Source organism: Lethenteron reissneri, chromosome 29 (assembly GCF_015708825.2).
Source record: "Lethenteron reissneri isolate LAM-NWPU_2019-01 chromosome 29, ASM1570882v1, whole genome shotgun sequence".
NCBI classification, from domain to species: domain Eukaryota; kingdom Metazoa; phylum Chordata; class Hyperoartia; order Petromyzontiformes; family Petromyzontidae; genus Lethenteron; species Lethenteron reissneri.
Window position 1 is genome coordinate 7,797,819 of NC_083807.1, and position 19,111 is coordinate 7,816,929.

Below are 19,111 nucleotides of genomic sequence, written 5' to 3' on the forward strand. Positions count from 1 at the left end.
ACATTTATAATCCGAGCACGACGTTTGCGCCAGTATTTACAACTAGCACCATCAGGCAAACAGCCAGAATTGTGGAGAAATCCTCCTGTTTCGTTCCCTCGAATTTCATTCAGAAGCACTGATGTTACAAAAGCAACCACTCCACCGGTTCAACGTTGCGTTGTCAAAATAAATCGATCCGGGCTTAAAACCAATCATCGCTGATGAACTGCCAGATGTTGGTGTAGACAAAGTTCCCCTCTGTTCGCGGGATCGGTGGATCGCAGAACAATCTTATGAAATGCCCTCACCATAAGAGCCGAGGTACAGCGATATAACCTCATCGCCATCTGTTTCCATCTGTACGGGGATACAGTTGTTGGTCCCATTGCGCGCCTGGGCTCATGATCATTGCCTCATCGCCATCTGTTTCCATCTGTACGGGGATACAGTTGTTGGTCCCATTGCACGCCTGGGCTCATCATCATTGCCTCATCGCCATCTGTTTCCATCTGTACGGGGATACAGTTGTTGGTTCCATTGCGCGCCTGGGCTCATCATCATTGCCTCATCGCCATCTGTTTCCATCTGTACGGGGATGCAGTTGTTGGTTCCATTGCGCGCCTGGGCTCATTATCATTGCCTCATCGCCATCTGTTTCCATCTGTACGGGGATACAGTTGTTGGTCCCATTGCACGCCTGGGCTCATGATCATTGCCTCATCGCCATCTGTTTCCATCTGTACGGGGATACAGTTGTTGGTTCCATTGCGCGCCTGGGCTCATCATCATTGCCTCATCGCCATCTGTTTCCATCTGTACGGGGATGCAGTTGTTGGTTCCATTGCGCGCCTGGGCTCATGATCATTGTCTCATCGCCATCTGTTTCCATCTGTACGGGGATACAGTTGTTGGTTCCATTGCGCGCCTGGGCTTCATCTGGACGCTCCAGTTTGCTCCCACTCGCATAGGCAATCGTTTGCTGAAAGCATCGTACACTGAACAACAACACAAACCCAGTGCAAGGACTTTTCTGGATATGTAGGAAAAAGTAATATGGGTCCTAGTTCGATCCAAAACCATGACTTGGCGGCAAGGTGTGCCATTTAAATATTGGATATTTAAATATGCCCGTGCGGAGGATGGGCGCGCATGTCGCAACGGGGATTTCCTGCGCGCCTGTCGCTGTTCAGCGTTTTCGCGCTGTCGAAGGGCGCTTTTTTTATCTCCCTATTCGCGAAGCTTCCAACTCACACGTCAAGTATACAAAGTGTGTCGAGGGTTTTATGAACGTAGACGAGGTGGCTTTTTTTATTTTCTTTTGGATGAACACGTTGAGTTTGATCAAAGTTGTATTTCTTTGGCACTGAAGTTTCAGCTTCCTTCGCGTGAAGACCGGGCCACCACTTCCCGGTACAGTTTTGCGATCGCGTTTGCTTTTAAAAACGTGTCTTCTTTATTGCTCAGCTTGTTTTGTTACGTCCAGTGTTATGGTAAACGACAAGCACAGTTGATGATAAAAATATATATGTTACCTTGAACGTACATCACTTGTTCCATGTCACTGTCGTTTTATGCTGTACGCGTGCTGATGCAAGCCGGCGCTTCAAGGGACGTATTGACACGACGAGATCAGATCTCGTATTGCTGTGGTGGTTAAGTTTGTGCAAGTGGTCGTTTAAGTCTGTGCTTGCGGGCTTCGTCCGGCAGTGCAATGACCATGGCCGATGATGATTGTGCACACAAGTATTCGATATTTCGTTGCGCTTATAAGCGTACCGTAGTTGTGGATGGTTGCACTCGAAAACGCTTGGACTGCCTGACAATATTCACTAGTTCTTTGGGGAAGTGCTGTATTGAACTGATTTATGGCCCCCAATGAGCGGGCCATTCACGTTGTTTATTTGTTCATGATGGAAATGATTAAAATAAACTATCCACTTCGCATGCCTTATTCCAGCAGCCAATGCGCTGGTGAATACCGCTTAGCGAAAGCTTGTTTCACAACTTAGGCTAACTTTTCCAAAAGTATCTGAACTGCTTTTAGTATATAGTATTGCAGGGTTATAGGGCAGTGGTTCTCAACCAGGGGTTACACGGGAACCCCTGGGGGGTACGCGAGGTGATTTTACAAATGTGCGAAATTATATGATGCACGAGAGTGATTGGTGAATAGTCATCGTGTACGACTATGAAATGACGACGATGCAATGTTTAATCCATACGGTAACCTAAAACGATATTTAAAAAAAATACTTTCTAAGCTCATTGATCAGAGAGCGCAAATAAGTTCCGTCATGCGGGCAGAGCGTCTGTTGAATGTGCAGTTACAAACCAGTTAGGATACGATAATTGGTTTTTTTACCCTTTTATCTGGCAACAAAACTGACACCTTTTTACAAGGAGTCATGTTTGCATAGACCGCAATACCTGCAGTCATAATACAAACAAAAGAACATAACTCTGATAATGTGCACTGTCCTTGAAGTTGATTGGTCCACACCCGAGACAGCTTTCCTTAGAGCCTAGTCTCACATGGGTTGGACCAGATGACGCCAAAAGGTGCCTGCAGGTATTGCGGTCTATGCAAACATGACTCCTTGTAAAAAGGTGTCAGTTTTGTTGCCAGATAGAAGGGTAAAAAACCAATTATCATATTTTTACTGGCAAATGAGGTTCCCATAGTATAGTTAGGATATCTCACAATATTTGGCAATAGGTTTAATCCATACGGTAACCTAAAACGATATTAAAAAAAAAACTTTCTAAGCTCATTGAGCAGAGAGCGCAAATAAGTTCCGTCATGCGGGCAGAGCGTCTGTTGAATGTGCAGTTACAAACCAGTTAGGATACCTCACAATATTTGGCAATAGGTTATCCTATTGATGTTCATTATTCGTATATGTATTTCTCGGAACCATGTTAGGTCAGACAAGGGGGTACTCGGTTGAAACAGCATTTAATAAACGGATGCAAGTTGCCCAAAGAAATGTTGAGAACCACTGGGACTAGAGGGCATGTTCGTGGTCTGGTGGTGGTGGCGTTAACAGAGGGCTTGACACACAAGTTCCCATCCAGGGATGCTTGTTCCATTATTCCACCAAAATACCTGAAATTAGTAGTTTATCCTTGTTTGTTTATATTTGTTTGAAGTCAACCATGGCCGTATTATACATTGGCCCCTGCCATGAGAAGATGCCCGTTTCACACTTTGGCTCAGCATCGCCCATTGCTATTCGCATAGCCTCACTGAGCATTTGAACGCGGGGCCACTGACGTTTTAATTTCACAGCAATGATACGTTTCTTAACATGTTGATCTGAATCCGTTTTTCACGAAAACTTTCATCTCGTTACAGATGGCAGGGGTTGCTGCATTGTGCCTCCTGGCCATTGTATGGCACAGCAATGGCTTCCAAGCTCTCCCCCTCGAACACCGTCACGACAGACGTCAGCCATTCAGGGGTGACAACTACGTTTGGTATGACGACCTCACCGGCCGCCCCATACCTTGCTGGAGGTGCACGGCTGGGGAGTACGTGACCATGCACTGCAAGGAAGGGGTGCCTGAGAGCACAGAGTGTGCCGCCTGCCCCAAAGGAACCTACACGGACATGCCTAATGGCCTGGAGAGGTGCCTCTTGTGCGCAACGTGCCACAACTTCGACCACCACTACATGGAAGCCCCCTGCAAACCGTACAGCAACACATTGTGCCGCTGTCAAGGGCGCATGTATAAGGAGGGAGACGTCTGTCTGCATTGTGACCCTGGCTACGAAAGGAGAGGTAGGTGCTATGCCATCTTGTCTCATTTCAATCACACCCATTTCGACTGGTGCTTCCAAGCCAGTGCAGGGCTGTCACGGTTTTTTTTCCCACTGGGTATTTTCCAGAACAAAAACTATGATGCGCTAATCTCACAATACATCTGAATCTGTTGGCCAAGAAAGGGCATGGGTGGGGATAATTATGCTTTAATTTTGCATGACATCAAGTCAGTACACTTTTTTGAGCACAACAGCATCAAATATGTGTCTTGACTAATTTAGGATTCTACAGGAACACAATGTCACACTGTCTTGTCAATGACAAGCATAACATTTTCGAATCATCCCTATATGTTGCATGCAAAACATTAAATTTTTCAATTAGGATAGTACTGATATTTAAATCTAGTCTGTTAATAGTTGTTAATATGCCATCTTCTTGGCACAGTGTACATTTGTGTGCATATCACTCAACTATAAATCTGAAGGTCATGGGTTAATGTCCAGGTCAGGGATTGACTAAATCCATGAAGCTTGTCAATTCAACAAAATAAGCACCATTTTATGGGATGTTAAAAATCGTAAATCCGATGAAGAGGGTGGCCCTACCTTAGGATGTGGAATTTCTACCACTGGATCATAGCCTGGCCAGCTTGGAAGCAATTCCCTCTAGATCACCGCTATCGTGGAGGGCCTTCTGCCGGCCGTGCCATGAGCAAGCAATTGCAGGGCTGCACCTTTATCTCAATGATATTTAGTTTTTTCATGTAAACTTTCCCATTGATAACAGAGGGAACCACTCTTTTGTACACAGTGGCAAGAGAGCCCCGTTCAGAGACTGGTAAAATAAACTCCGGAAGGCTGTTATTTGAAAAACTAGGATGTCAATTTCCAATCAATTTTCAATCTAATGTAGTTTATTGCCTGGGTAACCGGATGCCAATAGCAAAACTGGCATGTGCTTTAATATAGTTTTTACTACAATGACCATGACTCACACTCATGTGACTGACCAAGCCCATCCTTGCAATGCTATTCACGTAAGGGGCCGTCCATAAATAACGTCACGCACCTAGAGGGTGGGGGGGGGGTCAGACATTTGTGACGATGTGTGACGAGGGGGGGGTTTGAGAAATGTGATGTCACGTAAAAATGCGCAACTTTAAATAAATATTGACAACACGTTCTGCTTAATTTAAATAGACTTTTTAATAAATGTTTTCTCCTACAACATCAGAGTGCAGCGCCGCATTAAATGCGCACTACAATGACAATAGTAATAGTTTAAAGCGATTTGAAGCATGGTTTATTATTGTTTGGGGGGGGGGCAGAGCTTTGTGACGTCATATTTGAGGGGGTCTGACTTTTTGGGACGCCGTGTGACGAAGAGGGGGGGGGGGTCAAATATCGTCCAAAATCGCGTGACGTCATTTATGGACGGCCCCTACACCAAATATGTTATACCCATTCTATATCTACCACATCAATGAAATGGCTGGAAATCGAACGCGGATCGCTGGGCTAATTACGCAACACTGTACCACCACTGCACAGTTGAAACCTTAAGCAGCATAAAACCTCAAACGATTGTTGTTTAGGAAATAATAGCAATGCACTGTACGATAACAATTAGGTAACCTGCTTAAAACGTAGGTTTCTGTAGCCAATGCCACGATCCTTGTTTGTTCTTTGGTTAGGCCACGCAGTAATTTGTGCCAAAAGACGTGTCATTAACTCTTGAGTGGCAACCCAAAGCATATCCTGTGTGTGACTGGTCGCCACTAACTCCTAACCATGGACCACAGAACCTTGTACTGTACTGCCCGAAAGATAAACTCCCAAGGCGGTCTACCTGGAATTCACCCAATGCTCAGAAATAAGCAAAAGAAAGGCACAATCACTCACAAGTGGATCTCTAATAGTGGCTCTTCATAGACCATACGAAATATTAATATCGCATTCAGAAGTCGTATTCCAAAGGTTAAAATGGGTGTGTGGCAGTTTTTTCTGTTGTCGGTCCCAGCCAGTGATAGAAATTGCACAATGCTATGCCTGGAGTTCTTATACCTAAGGCAACGAATGCATTAAATTAGCAGAACAGTATTCCCTCGTTATTCGCGAGGGATACGTCGCAGAGATGCTCGTGAATTGCAGATTTCTCAGATAATTATATTGGTTCACGAAAACCTATATTTTTAAATGAATGACCTTAAAAAATACGTTAATAAGATATGTCCATAGTGCAGTGCACAGACAATTGCAACCACAACTCGAAAATAGTATGATTTAACCTGCATAACCAGCATGAAGTTACAGTGGCGAGATGTTAACTACCTCACCTGGTATACAAGAGGTCGTGAATGCGATCACGACCCTGATGCCTGTATATTTGGAGGTTGTACGTTCTCCCCGTGGTCGAGTGGGTTTTTATCTGAGTCCTCCACATTTAGAAATGTCCGTTTAAACTATTTGGCAGCTATATATTTCCACATGGTAAGCCACTTCGTTGAGCTGTGATTTGTGGCCAGGTCGCTCTGAAAAATAGCTATATAGCTCAGTGGGCCTTACCTGGTCAAATAAAAAATCGCTTTCTAACAATTACAATTTTCTAAGATAAAACCACTGCAATGTAACTTCCTTTTTTATATTCACCAACGTCTTATATAAATGTATAAATAGACGTACAGTCATTTAGTAAGTTTACTTTGCAGTTGCTTTGATAGGAATGTTTAAAATTAATTTACTTTGTCACTTTAGTATTATTATAACCCCTGACCTTTGTGCAACTGTTGTGGGGCTAAAGACGTCCCTTAACACATTCACTTGTACAGGAGGTATTAAACAAAACTTAATGTTTCACTAAGTAAAAGTCGAGATTATTAGTCATCGAATGTAGACATGCAAAGTGCAGTCTTGACATTTATAAATATATTGTTTCACTTAGAGATGTCAGAGTTAACACATTTTGTTTAAGGATTGTACAAGTCCTCTTTTCAACACTTTACCGATATGGTGTTCTTTTGAAATGTCCCACCAACGTGAACAATAATGGGTGTTGCACAATGCTCGTGGCATCCTGTATCTACATTTGTCCAGGGCCTTTCCTAGCTAGACTCAGTATGTACCTGATGTGGTGTGAAAAACATCCGTTGCCAGGTGTGGTGTTGACCACACCATCACTCTTGCAGGCACTCGCGAACAGCACGGCAGTATCTGTAAAGCAACGACATGGGATCTTCGTGTGCGCTTAATCAAAACAACTGAACTTTGCTCGTCTATCTGCTGCTTCCAGAATCCGTGGATGGGGAACATTGCCGCAAGTGTCCTACGGGATCCTTCTCCTTCCCATCTCGGGGCCAGGACACCTGCCAATCGCACACCAACTGCAGTGCCTTGGGGAAGACATTGCAGAGTGCTGGCACCCATTCATCTGATGCCACCTGTGCACCTGTGCCTACAACTGCACCACCTGTCAACACGCCGCCGCCCAAGGATATGGGCACTGCGGGTGGACCCCACTCGCGCACAACTGACGCCGCAACTTCAGCCTCCCCCGCAATCCGTGAGTGTCGTCCGTTGACATAATTACAATCTCCCATTGTAATAAAATGCTCTTTGCTTTTTTCGGTAGCGAAAGCACAACCATCACCTAAGCGGTTGTGCTTTCGCTACGTTGTCCCCACCTGAAGAAGGATGCTTGTGTTGCGCCCGAAACGTCGTGATTTCATTTATTTAGATTTTTTTACCTACGTGACTTTACCGAAAAAAACCAAAGAGTATGAATCCTTGCAGTCACGAAAACTTAAAATCTAGAATTAATAAAATGCTGTTTGTCTACCTGTCATTCACGGACCCGGTGGGGGCCTGGTTAGCCACGCTGGGTGGGGTGGGAGGGGGAGTAGTTGATAGGGGAGGGGCTGATGACCTCAGCCAACTGGGCAGTTGAGTTCCTACGTCACGGAAGATTGGTGGGGGGGGGAAGGGGGGTCACGGGACGTAGAAGCTTGTGAGGAGAGGGGAGGGGGTGATGACGTCACGCAGCACTGAAGTAGAAAGCTGTTTTCAAAGCGCAATTCGAATTAACTCAGCCCAATCATCCCTACAGCAGTCATTGAAATGAGTATCACTTCAACTAAACGCATGTTTTTTTTATTTAAATCAGGTAAGGACCACCTGAACTATGTAGCTATTTTTCAAAAGCGACCTGGCCACCCCAAATTCTAGCTCAACGAAGCGGCTTATCACGTGGACATTTCTAGCAGCCCAAATACTCTGAACGCGTGTTTCTAAATATGGAGGGAAAACCCAGAGGTCCCAGAGAACAATCCACGCAACCACGGGGATAACGTGCAAACTCCAAACATACATGTACAGGTGTCTGGGTCGGGATAGATCCCACGACCTCCTGCACACCAGGCAAGGGCGTTAACACCGCGCCACTCTGGGAGGTTGACAGTGGCTGCTCAATGCAGAACCTGGACTTTGCCGTGGGGAATTTTTTCAAATTTAAAATTTCCCCACGACAAGCCCAGGACTGTCGGTGTTCATTCATGCAAGGAGATATTATTTGATTGTTAATAGTGTAAATCTTGACTTAAAGCTTTCGTGACTGCAGGAATTCATACTCTTTGGGTCTTTAGGTAAAGTCACCGAAAGACCCCAAGAGTATGTTCATAGTGTATTTGTTTCATCATATTTTTTTATTCATTTGATTAATATTTTAACATTTTTAACAGCTTAATATTAACATTTGCATGACTGTTTTCTTACATTGCTTACGTGGGAAACATCTATTCATTTCCTTTTAGGAGTCGACCTTATCTTAGCAGGCACAATGTGTTTCCTTTCTCTTGAGTATGGTTGAATAGAGTATATGTAAACTTATTGTGACAATATGACAGCTGTCTGTCCTGCTTTGTAGTAGTGGAACCCCAGTAATGCCCCACATAGTTTCCAGCAGCCAGTGGTTTATTTTCACAGCGTCCCTTTGAGGGACAAAATTAAATTTAAACAACGTAGAGCATAGACGGGCCTTGTAGTACGAATCACAGCACCTTTGCAAGTAGTTACACTTTGGCCATGGTTTCTTGCAGTGCTGGTATTGTGAGCCTACGACAGTGTGACCACTGTGCACAAAAGAGTGACAGGTCTTGTGGACAGTAAGGGATAGTGCAGCAACATCCATTGCGTTGCTCTGCACCTTCACAAACCTGCACCAACCTGCGTTGACCATGCCGAAGGACGATCAGATAATACTCGCGGCCCGCAAGGCAAGGGGAGGCCCTCATCCGGCAGTGGATTGACAAAAACAGCTGTGAATGTACATGTACATTGCTTGTGTAATGGGTTCAACTGAGTCGCAGACGTGGAATTGGAGGCAACACATTTATTCAGTTTCAACACACGATGTAACTTTCCCCTTAACAGAATAACAACCTATGGTGGTGACCACCAGGATAACTACACTAGTTACTACGTGACGTGGAGGGGGGCCATGATCCCCCTCAGCCCCTGGGGGGTCTGGGGTGTCAACCTCCAGTCACAGAGGGGCGGGGGTTTGACCTTAGGTCAACCCCTACCAGAGGTCGCAAACGGGTTTTGATTCCTTACACATACCCTACCCGAAATGAGTGACAAACGGCTACTCACCAGTGACTCACGGCCTACCCATACCCGTACCCGGCCGCACCAGGGTCGCAAACGGCTACCCGTATCCGGCTGGGTACGGGTAGCCGGGTATCGGGTAGGGTACGGGTATCGGATACTCGGTTGCGACCTCTGACCCCTACCCACCTCGCTCTCTCTCGGCGGCCCCCTGTCGGCCCGTAAGCGTGGTGGCAGGTCAGCCGCCTACAGCGCCTTATTACGGCGCAACACACCCCACGCCCTTGTGGTATCCGCGATGTCGCTACACCGCACGCCGTGACCCTCTAGGGCCGGCACTGCACCCAGCATGTTGACATCCAGCGATGTCACGACACTTGCATTGTTTGAAAAATTGAGAAAGATCCATTTGCACGATAGGAACATTACATTTCAAGCAAGTGTTCAGAGCCGACAGTGATGGGAAATGCCAGGTGGGGTCAGTTTTTATTATTCAATTAAAGTTTTAAATGAGAATAAAATAATAGAGTAAATGTACTCGAGCGATGTGCTTATGTCAGGCAACAGACTCCCCATCTCTGCTATGCAGAAGAGCCTTTGCTAAAAATGCTTTCAATAAATGTAATAATTTACCTGATATACTTTTTTTACTATTTTTATCTATGATCAAACAGTTTAACACATAGGCTTTCGCGACCAATATTATTCATAAAGGTTTTTCGGTTACATCGCGTAAGTACAAATGTGTTGTAACCCTCCACCACCTGACACAGCCAGTAAGGGGCCATCCATTGAGTACGTATGCAAATATCTGTCAAAACTTGACCCCTCTCTGTACACACGCGGACTTTTTACACCCCCCCACCCCCACCTGCGTACGGACGCTTGACGCAATCGTATAGAACGGCCGATATTTAATCCATGCAGAAACGATCAAGGATTGATAATATGAACGTGTTTAAGCAAACAGACAGTCCACCGCCGAACTATCTAACTCATTTGAAGGCCAATGTAGACAAATAATTATTATCGAGGCTTCAACCCCCCACCCCCCGCTTTTATTTTGAACGGTTTTTGAATGACACGCACAAACATGTTTATGGGATGCTTAAAATCGAGATTTGGGGGCCTTAAAATGAAAAATCGCGATTTTTTTTTCTGTTGTGTGTGTCCTAAAAGCTACCTATCTACACAATTTCTGCTTTCTACGTTGTCGGGAAGTACCCTCGATGTTTTCGAGACATACAGAATTAAGGTATTTATCTATATAGATACCTGGTGCATTGTGAGAAAATGAACACGAGGAAGATTACTTTGTCGTGTTCAAAGAACACGACATGACAAGATGGTGTTAATAGGATATCCGTGAATGTTTGGAATTGTGAATGCACTTAATATGTTTTCCCATTCCTTTATTTGTTGCAGAACATTCTTCTTTGTCTGCATATGACCCTACCAAGCCATCAGATACTGGTCACGCATCTCAAGGAAATATCATTATCGCCCTCATGTCCGTCATATTACTCCTTCTGCTGGCATGTCTGGTGTTGCATTTTTCCGAAAGAATCCGCAGAAGAATATTAACTGCTATGCTATCCAGAGAAGAAAAAGGTATGTTCAGAAGAATCAAGTTCTTTAAACAATATTTAATGCTTTCAATGATTGCATGTAACATTCGAGAGAATAATGTAGGTACATACAAAAAAATGTCTGTCATGGTTATAAACTCTATGTCCACGCATTCTTTAGAACTATAAGGTTGATGTGGAATGGAAATGCCTGGCTTCTCGTTGCGATGTGCAAAAATTCACAACACTGGCAGAAGAGCCCTTTTTTTTTTACAAAGCACTTGAAAACACTTCCCATTTTTACACCGCAACAAAAAAAGATGAGAGGGGCATTGCAACAGTGCCATCGTGATGGCACGGGGATTGGTTAGCCTGAGATACGTCGAGCAGAAAGCCAGCATGTACAAGTTCTGATATGAACGCGTATAATGAAATGAATCGGAATTAGCTCAAGAGATTTGTTTTGTAACCAGTGTATTTAATTACCGTGATTTCCTGAAAGTTGCCAAAGTCACGTAAGACTGTTCATGATTCTTAAAATTCAGTGTAAAGGCTAAAGACAGCCAAACCAAATCATGTTATTGAAGATACGAAGACTATCTTTTTGGTTCTTTCGGTAAAGTCATGTAGAAGGGAAATAATAAAATAATAAAAATGAAACATAATAAGATACAATTCCCACGACGTTTCGGCCACAACACAAGCAGCCATCCTCAGGTGAAGAACAGGTCTGTCAGAAAGACAGCGTCTGAATGCTGTCTTTCCGACAGACCTGTTCTTCACCTGAGGACGGCTGCTTGCGTTGTGGCCGAAACGTCATGAGAATTGTATTTTTTAATGTTTATTATTTTATTATTTCCCTTCTACGTGACTTTACCGAAAGAACCAAGAAAATGAATCCCTGCAGTTACAAAAGCTTTAAATCGATACGAAGACTAGTGGGAGATAGACCCCACGCCCTGCTGCAAATCCCAATTATTTGTATAGGCAAACTCAACACCTCTCTCATTCCTTATGGGTGTTTGAATGTGGGCATGCTTAATGCTATGTATATATTTACTGTACAAATATATAAATGTCCGATAAACCTTAAGCAGAACGAACGTGTAACGTAGAACAAGCGAATGTGCTCGTAATTGCATTCACTGTTGGATATATCTTTTTCCGTTTTCTTTTTTGCAGATATCTTTTTACAAGTATCAGAACGTCTGGGCTCGGATTGGAAGCGTTTGGCGCGAAACCTCGGATACATCACTGAAGTCGACATTGAAACAATATCGATGAGCCATGATTCCCTTAAGGACAAGACGTACATGGTTCTCATTAAATGGAAGCAGAATTCAGGAAAAAGTGCCACACTGAGAGAATTGGCGAGAGCCCTAAACAGTATGGACCGTAGAGACCTGGCTGAATTAATCTCATCTACAAATCAAAATGAGATTTCCATGGGTTCGAGAGCTGTGCTGCTTTAGAAAAACTTCAATACTGGCTTGCCCACTTGGAATTAGTCTTGCTTCAAACGTGGGGTGTTGTACATCTGACAGCTAACACAATGGATTGCTTTCATCAAACGAATGTGTGGTTTGGAGTACCACATGATTCCGGAATGTGGACAAACAATATGAGCCGTGATCTACAAGCCACAGTTAAATATAGGTATGTGTGTGTGTGTCAATGATCAGCGTTGTTGCACACTCTGATAACTGGCTCAACACTAAATCACCCATCTCTGGGTGCTCTATATCATGTAGTGTCAGCTACTGCTCGTAGGTTTGGAGGTTGGAAAGTAAGGAGCTAAGAAGTCAGGTGCTGGAGTGAAAACGTGACTGAATGTCCGCATGAAGCAGGCCGCCGGGAGCTCTGACTCGACCATAAATGACACTGCCTCATCACTGGGCCAACAGTGGCCGCCAACTGCCTGGTTTGTTGAATCAGCACGGAGAGACCACAACTGTATACGGCTTCATCGATTGAGACTTCAAGTCGAGTTTTTCTCCTTGGCCACGGGGTTTCCTTCCACTTGTACAGTAAAAAATAAGTCTGCCAAGTTCATTGCTTGCTAAAATATGATTTCATACACATTAGACAGGACGGACAAGATCAAAGAGCTTGCATAATGAACACGCTTAATGTACATTGACTCAGTAATCCCCCCGCTGTGCGCAAGAGCGCAGAAGCGTGGTCACCACATCTACGCCTCTATATGAGGATCGAAACAGACTTCACTAATCTGGCTGTCGCCTGATGAAGCTCGTTGTAATTACTGGCAAAACGTCACGGTACTAAGATTGTAAATGTTGTGGCTTCAGTTTTTTTTTTCAGTTTAATTTATTAGGATTTACCCTGTGAGCCATTTGGCTCTTGATTTGGGTTCAACCGCTTGGCTCTCCAACACACTGGTGTGCTGTACTCGTGACGAATTGGCATGTTCTGTTTACGTGACAACCCTTACTAGTTGGCTGTGTCGGGTGGTGGCGGGTTTAAACGACACATTGATATATTTACGCGATCTAACCCAAAAAACCTCATGGATAAAGTGATATCGCTCGGAATAGACTATGTAATTTATTTAAATGTTAAATCGTTTCCATGTGGTGATCATCTATTTCCGGTTTGCCTATGACCATTTTCATAATGTGCCCAATATACTCAGGTCTCAGAAGCTAAGCAATGTTTGAGCCTGGGTATTACATGGATGGGTTACCATCAAACAAGACAGGTGTTACAGGTTGTTGCCGCGCTATGTTGTGTGCAGCAGAGTGCAGTGCAGCAATTTATGTTTTGTACTGTACGGGCAGTCCCCGACTTACGAATGGATGTCGTTCGTAAATGTATTTGTCCGTATCTTAGAACACACTCGTGTAATGCATTTTATTGCACATACGGTCAGCGTAATAAAATGTGTTACGGTTCAACAAAACAGGGAAGCTTTGTTAAACTTATAAATATTGCAAATAGGTAATAAAGTATCAAATACCATATAGTAAATAACAATATACAATAAAGTAACGTGAAAAGAAAATCCTGATGCTGGCTTGCTTATGCAGGAGAGATGGATGATTAATTGGAAGAAGATTGAGATGCAGGTGAGGATAGAGATGGGGAATTTTCAGGATATTCTAGAGATGTTGCTGAAGAGCTCGATGGGACTGTTTCTGGCTGTCTTTGCAATCTTCCTGAAACACCTATCAAGGGAAACTTGGACAGAGGCCTCCTCCTTTTTGTTCATAAATTCCAAGCAACTCAGGCCATCATTGGCAACTCTACAGACATTTTGGTGAATTTAGATGAGTTTGGGTCTTGTGCCTCAATGATGGCGAAGCCAGCTTCCAAATCCCGCAAAGCTTCAACCAATTGTTCGTGAATATCTCGAGTGACCTCAGCTTCAGCTTTATTAGCAACCTTGTGTGCCTCCACTTCCACGATATCCTCATTGGTTAGCTCTTGTAAGTGGGAGCTGAGTAACCGCTGAACATCATCAGCCTGAACTCAAGCTCAAGTTGATTTACCAATTCAATTACTTTTGTCAGTCACTGTGTGCATAGTGTCGTCAAACCTGCTTGTACTGTGTTCCAAAATGTATCCCTCCCCACCGCCTTCACCAACCTTCACTGACCAGCGTTATGAAGTATAGTTTAATAACCACAATTACCCGCATGGGTCATGATTGCCATGAGCCTTTAAAAAATTCAACATTCATTTGGTGGGCACCAGTTTCTACATATGAGAATTGTTAACATCCCACACATCGGTACTATGTTATTGACCCAGAGGAATGATGGGCCAAATCAACCACTGATGGGGGTTCAAACTCTAACCACACCCAGTGTTGGCATATCGCTAGATGATACATTGGTCGATAGCAGTGGTTGTTAACCTGTGGTGCACTGATTGGTGCAGGGAGGCGCCCCAAAGATCATTGTTTAAGGCCAGGGAATTAAACTGATTTGGAGGAGAAATTCAAACGTAAAAAGCGGGATACGAGGATTGACTGTCGGAGGAACTGTTGCCAATCGGATGATGGGGATTGAGCGAACCTTCGAGGAAAAGGGGGCTCGAGGGATATAAAAGTGGATAGCACAAGGGGAAGGGAGGGTTGTAGAGAAGACGAAGCTCGGGCCTAAAGAACAGTGCTCGTGTGTACAACAAAGCCTCGTGGTAAAGCAAGAACGTGTGCCGGTCGTCGTCACACACACACACCACACCCCGGGTGTGCGAGATGCCCTCTCCGGGGTTGCGAGACATGGCCAGATTTCTTTTTTAGAAGGCAAATCGTCGACACATTAAGCACGAGCGCATAAGTACAACGATTTTATTTTATCAAACCCTATGTATTTATTAACATGTGTTTTTACTTTCGAGAAGCTAAGGGGTACAAAGGCTGCAGTAAAGGTTAAGAACCACTGGTTTATAGGGTCCAATATTAGTATCGTGTGTAGCTTCAGTATCAGTGTCTATGTTGGCCTATGAGACTGTGGTGAAATCTAACCCCATCATAGGTTATTAGCATATTCATTCTGTACTGCACTGTCTCCCTTGGAGATATTTAGTCGAAAACTTGGAAATACTCAAATTCTATAGAAAATTCTCAAATTATGAAGCATGTATAGATATTAGCCTATGGTAAACTAAGCATGCATCGATATTCAAATTATCAATTTACATTAATGATTACGTTCACGATACATTGAATTGTGCATTTAACCATCTCTGGTTAACAAATCTGGTAAATTATATTCCATTACCTTGAGCTAAAGGTGTCGACTAAACTGTATGGAAATGGTACAGAAGAAAGCAAGAATGTAATACAGTTGAGACGTGTGTGGAAAACCGACATGTGGTCATGTTAAAAGGTGCTGAGCTGTTTTCCTGGACTGAATGGATTCATGGAGCTGGTGGAAAACTCATACCTGTCAACCCCTTATCAGCGCCTACCTTATTACAGACCAATTCAGACCATATTGGTCACCCCGTGGCCCTTTAAATCTCAACGTTCATCCTACATAGTGCCATCACAAGGGAGAAACACAAACCAATAGACAAACAATTTGTTTTGCCCGTACTGAAACGGCTGAATGCCGTGTGGACGTGAAAGCTAAATTTCCCTTTACAAAAATACGGGTAAACCGTATGGGTTGACAGGTATGAAAATTGTGTTTTACTGTTATAAGACGATGCTGAGTGTGATCACCTTTGACTACAAACTTAGTGGGGTGCTGAATAAGGAAATAGACGACATTTCAGGTGCGGGATGAACATAAAGCCTGAGAACAAAATAAAATTGCGAGTGAATCAAGGTGTATAGTACAACCACGTGTAAAACTGAGCAGTCTCATAACTCAAAGCTGAAGAAATAAGTCAAAAGTGGACGTTAAAGTGGTCTCAGAATGTCAAATGGGAATGTGCTGGGACATTTGTGGACCGTCTAATTTCACTGAACTGTGGCGTTGCTCCTCTGCATCGAAACAAAACTTCACCCAAACTTGATTTGAAGCTTTCGCGACTGCGGGAATAACCCTTTGGTTATTTCGGTAAGGTCTACGTGACTTTACGGACAAAACCAAAGAGTAAAACTGCACCCCTCACCGTATGAGAATAGGTTTTCTCCTTGTTTTCTGGCAACAAAACAGCTGTGTTAAGATGTTAAAACACCAAACTGAATCAATTTACAAGGAATCATGTCCGCATTAACCACGATGCTTGTGGTCAGAATGCAAATAAAAAACACCCTCTGATAATATGTGGCGCTGTCTTTGAAACTGATTGGTCCACACCAGAGACGGCTTTCTTTCGAGCCTAGTCTCCCCTCACCGTCGATATGCAGCAGCATGCCCTACTCGTGCTGCTGCTAAACACTGTGGCAACTGAGGAGGCAGAAGTGAGACCCTTTTTTGGTTTGCCAGGAAGGGTACAACCGATATTTATTTTTCAAAAATTCATACCCAGGCAGACGTGTTTTAGTCGCTGTAGGCCAGGGGTGTCAAACATACGGCATCGCAGGCCGGACGCGTTCCGCCACGACGTTCCATTGTTAACGACTGATATTTAATATATATACTCCGTTGGTTCTTTCGGTAAAGTCACGTAGGTAGACGAGAAAATAATAGATGACGACGTTTCGATCGCAACAAGACGGTCGCTTGTTGTTGTTGTTTTTTTCTACCTACGTGACTTTACCGAAAGAACCAACGAGTATGGATTGCTGCGGTCACGAAAGCTTCAAATCAAGATTGATATTTATATATATTAAAGTATTTCTAACCCCTCTCGATGCCCCACACCTCGACATCCAACACCCACCCCACTCTCTCCCCACCCCGCCTCCTGCCCTTCGCCTGATTGCCTCACAAGTGACGGCGTCGCAGTTTGACCCCTCGATCTAAGACCCAAACAGCAGGATTCTGGCTTGTCGCGTGATGATGCTGGTTGCGATTACCGGCGAAATGCGATGCTCGAATTGTACACGTTGTGGGTTTTACTCTCCCAACACGCCGGTGTGCTGAACGGGTAACGAATTTGAATGTTTCGTTTACATCACAAATCTTACTCATTGGCTGTGTCGGGTGATGGCCGATGTAACGATGCATTGATATTTTTTATATTCTTCGCGAACGTCTATGCGTTAGACTGAGTGGGACATCCCTGCTCTCGAATGATCAACGCTGCTGGTTTCTACTGTATCATGTTTGCTAATTTTGCTGCTATTGTGAATGTTGATGCTTTGTTTCTGTCTAAACCGAGACCGATGTAACTGTCAGAGAGATGACATGCGTGGTCATGTTTCAAGGGGCAGAGATCCTTTCACGCTGTATTTGGAGAAGCGATTGGAAACGTGGCGTGTTGCTGGAAATCCGTGTTTTATGGTTCCGATGTGTTTCGTTAATTAGTTTTACAAGACCACCCTGAGTGAATTGGGTGCTGAATAAGGAAATAGACTACGGACGTCAAATGTGAATTGAATCGCAAAACCAACTCCACCCTCCACACCAATTTCACGGGTGTGTTGGCTGTTTACGACAAATATTTAACGACTCTGTAATCACTGATACAGGACATTAATCGTATGGTGGACTTTGTTATTGAAATGAATACCAATGCACTGTATTTGCTCTCCATACATTGGTCATGACTTTATAACAGCGTTAAACATTTAGGGCCATAGATTAAGAATACAGACTGCCGTCCTGCACAAATAAAGTATTTGTTTCCATGTACATCCGATTGTGCCTGCTGTCACTATGTTTCAATATAGTCAATCGGAACACTAACTTTTCACTATACAGGAAAACCTTGCCCGACGCGGCTTTATCAAACGCGTGTTTCGGTTATAGATCTAATGACGTCTGCAAATGGGGGTGATGATGTTTTGGCGATACGCGGTTTGACACACCGTAAATGTTTCCGGATGCATCTCGCCGCCCACTCGTTGAGGACTTTAGTCATATTGGATGCCCAGATGGTTAATGATAAACGACCAAGTGACAGTGATAAGAGGGGAACAGTTGGCTGGGAATTCAATGTCAGGTGCGAGCATTGTGCGTGAGTGGGCCATGGAGACGGGCTTTGTATGTGTTGAGGTGGAATTTAAAAACAAAGAGTGTACACAAACAAAACATGGGAAGCGACTCAGGTATTTTAACAAGGGCGGAAATCGCGTAGAATTAGTTCACCTAAGATGGAGAGGGTGATCATTTCAGACGCAGCAACGCAATGTTTACCATAAGGTCTATTATTTGTCGAACACGGTTTTGTTCAACACGGCATTTTCCAAAGAATGTAATTCCCGCGTTCGTCGAGGTCGGAATCAGAATCTTTATTTATCCTGGGGAAATCCGATGAGCTATGAAGCTATTTTTCACAATGTCCAGTATGGGCGGGTCAGAAAGTTACAGTAACAAACAATAGAAAAAAAACGATAGGAGCGCATATATGTATTTTAGCAAATCACTAAAAATAAATACGTATAATAGATATAGTTTTTAAGTTCAAATTGCATATTACACCAACTTCAAATCTTGGGCAAGGCAGAAAAACAACAGCAAGAACAGTCCGGCCAAGACAACACACAGTCCCTCAATAAAATTGTACATCCAAATTTTACTCATGATACATTAGTAACGATGAAATCATATTTGCAAATGCAGTTGTATCCAATCTAGATCTGAAGTTTTCGTGACTGCAATGATCCAAACTC

The 19,111-nt window shown here is 43.8% G+C and overlaps 1 protein-coding gene across 1 annotated transcript; it reads left to right on the top strand.

Moving 5' to 3' along the window:
- Window positions 1-1,172: 1,172 nt before the first annotated feature.
- On the top strand, window positions 1,173-18,101 carry LOC133349218 (tumor necrosis factor receptor superfamily member 21-like). The gene is made up of 5 exons (XM_061562526.1): window positions 1,173-1,392; window positions 3,338-3,764; window positions 7,038-7,307; window positions 10,775-10,960; window positions 12,100-18,101. The coding sequence occupies exons 2-5, from the start codon at window positions 3,338-3,340 to the stop codon at window positions 12,387-12,389; spliced, it is 1,173 nt and encodes a 390-aa protein (XP_061418510.1). The 5' UTR covers window positions 1,173-1,392; the 3' UTR covers window positions 12,390-18,101.
- Window positions 18,102-19,111: the final 1,010 nt, after the last annotated feature.

What these genes read in the sequence shown, in the direction of transcription:
- LOC133349218 (XM_061562526.1), top strand. Translation starts at nt 3,338, where the DNA reads ATGGCAGGGGTTGCTGCATTGTGCCTCCTGGCCATTGTATGGCACAGC. An exon ending in CCCTGGCTACGAAAGGAGAG is followed by an intron (nt 3,765 to 7,037) that starts GTAGGTGCTATG and finishes TGCTGCTTCCAG; the next exon opens with AATCCGTGGATGGGGAACAT. An exon ending in TTCAGCCTCCCCCGCAATCC is followed by an intron (nt 7,308 to 10,774) that starts GTGAGTGTCGTC and finishes TATTTGTTGCAG; the next exon opens with AACATTCTTCTTTGTCTGCA.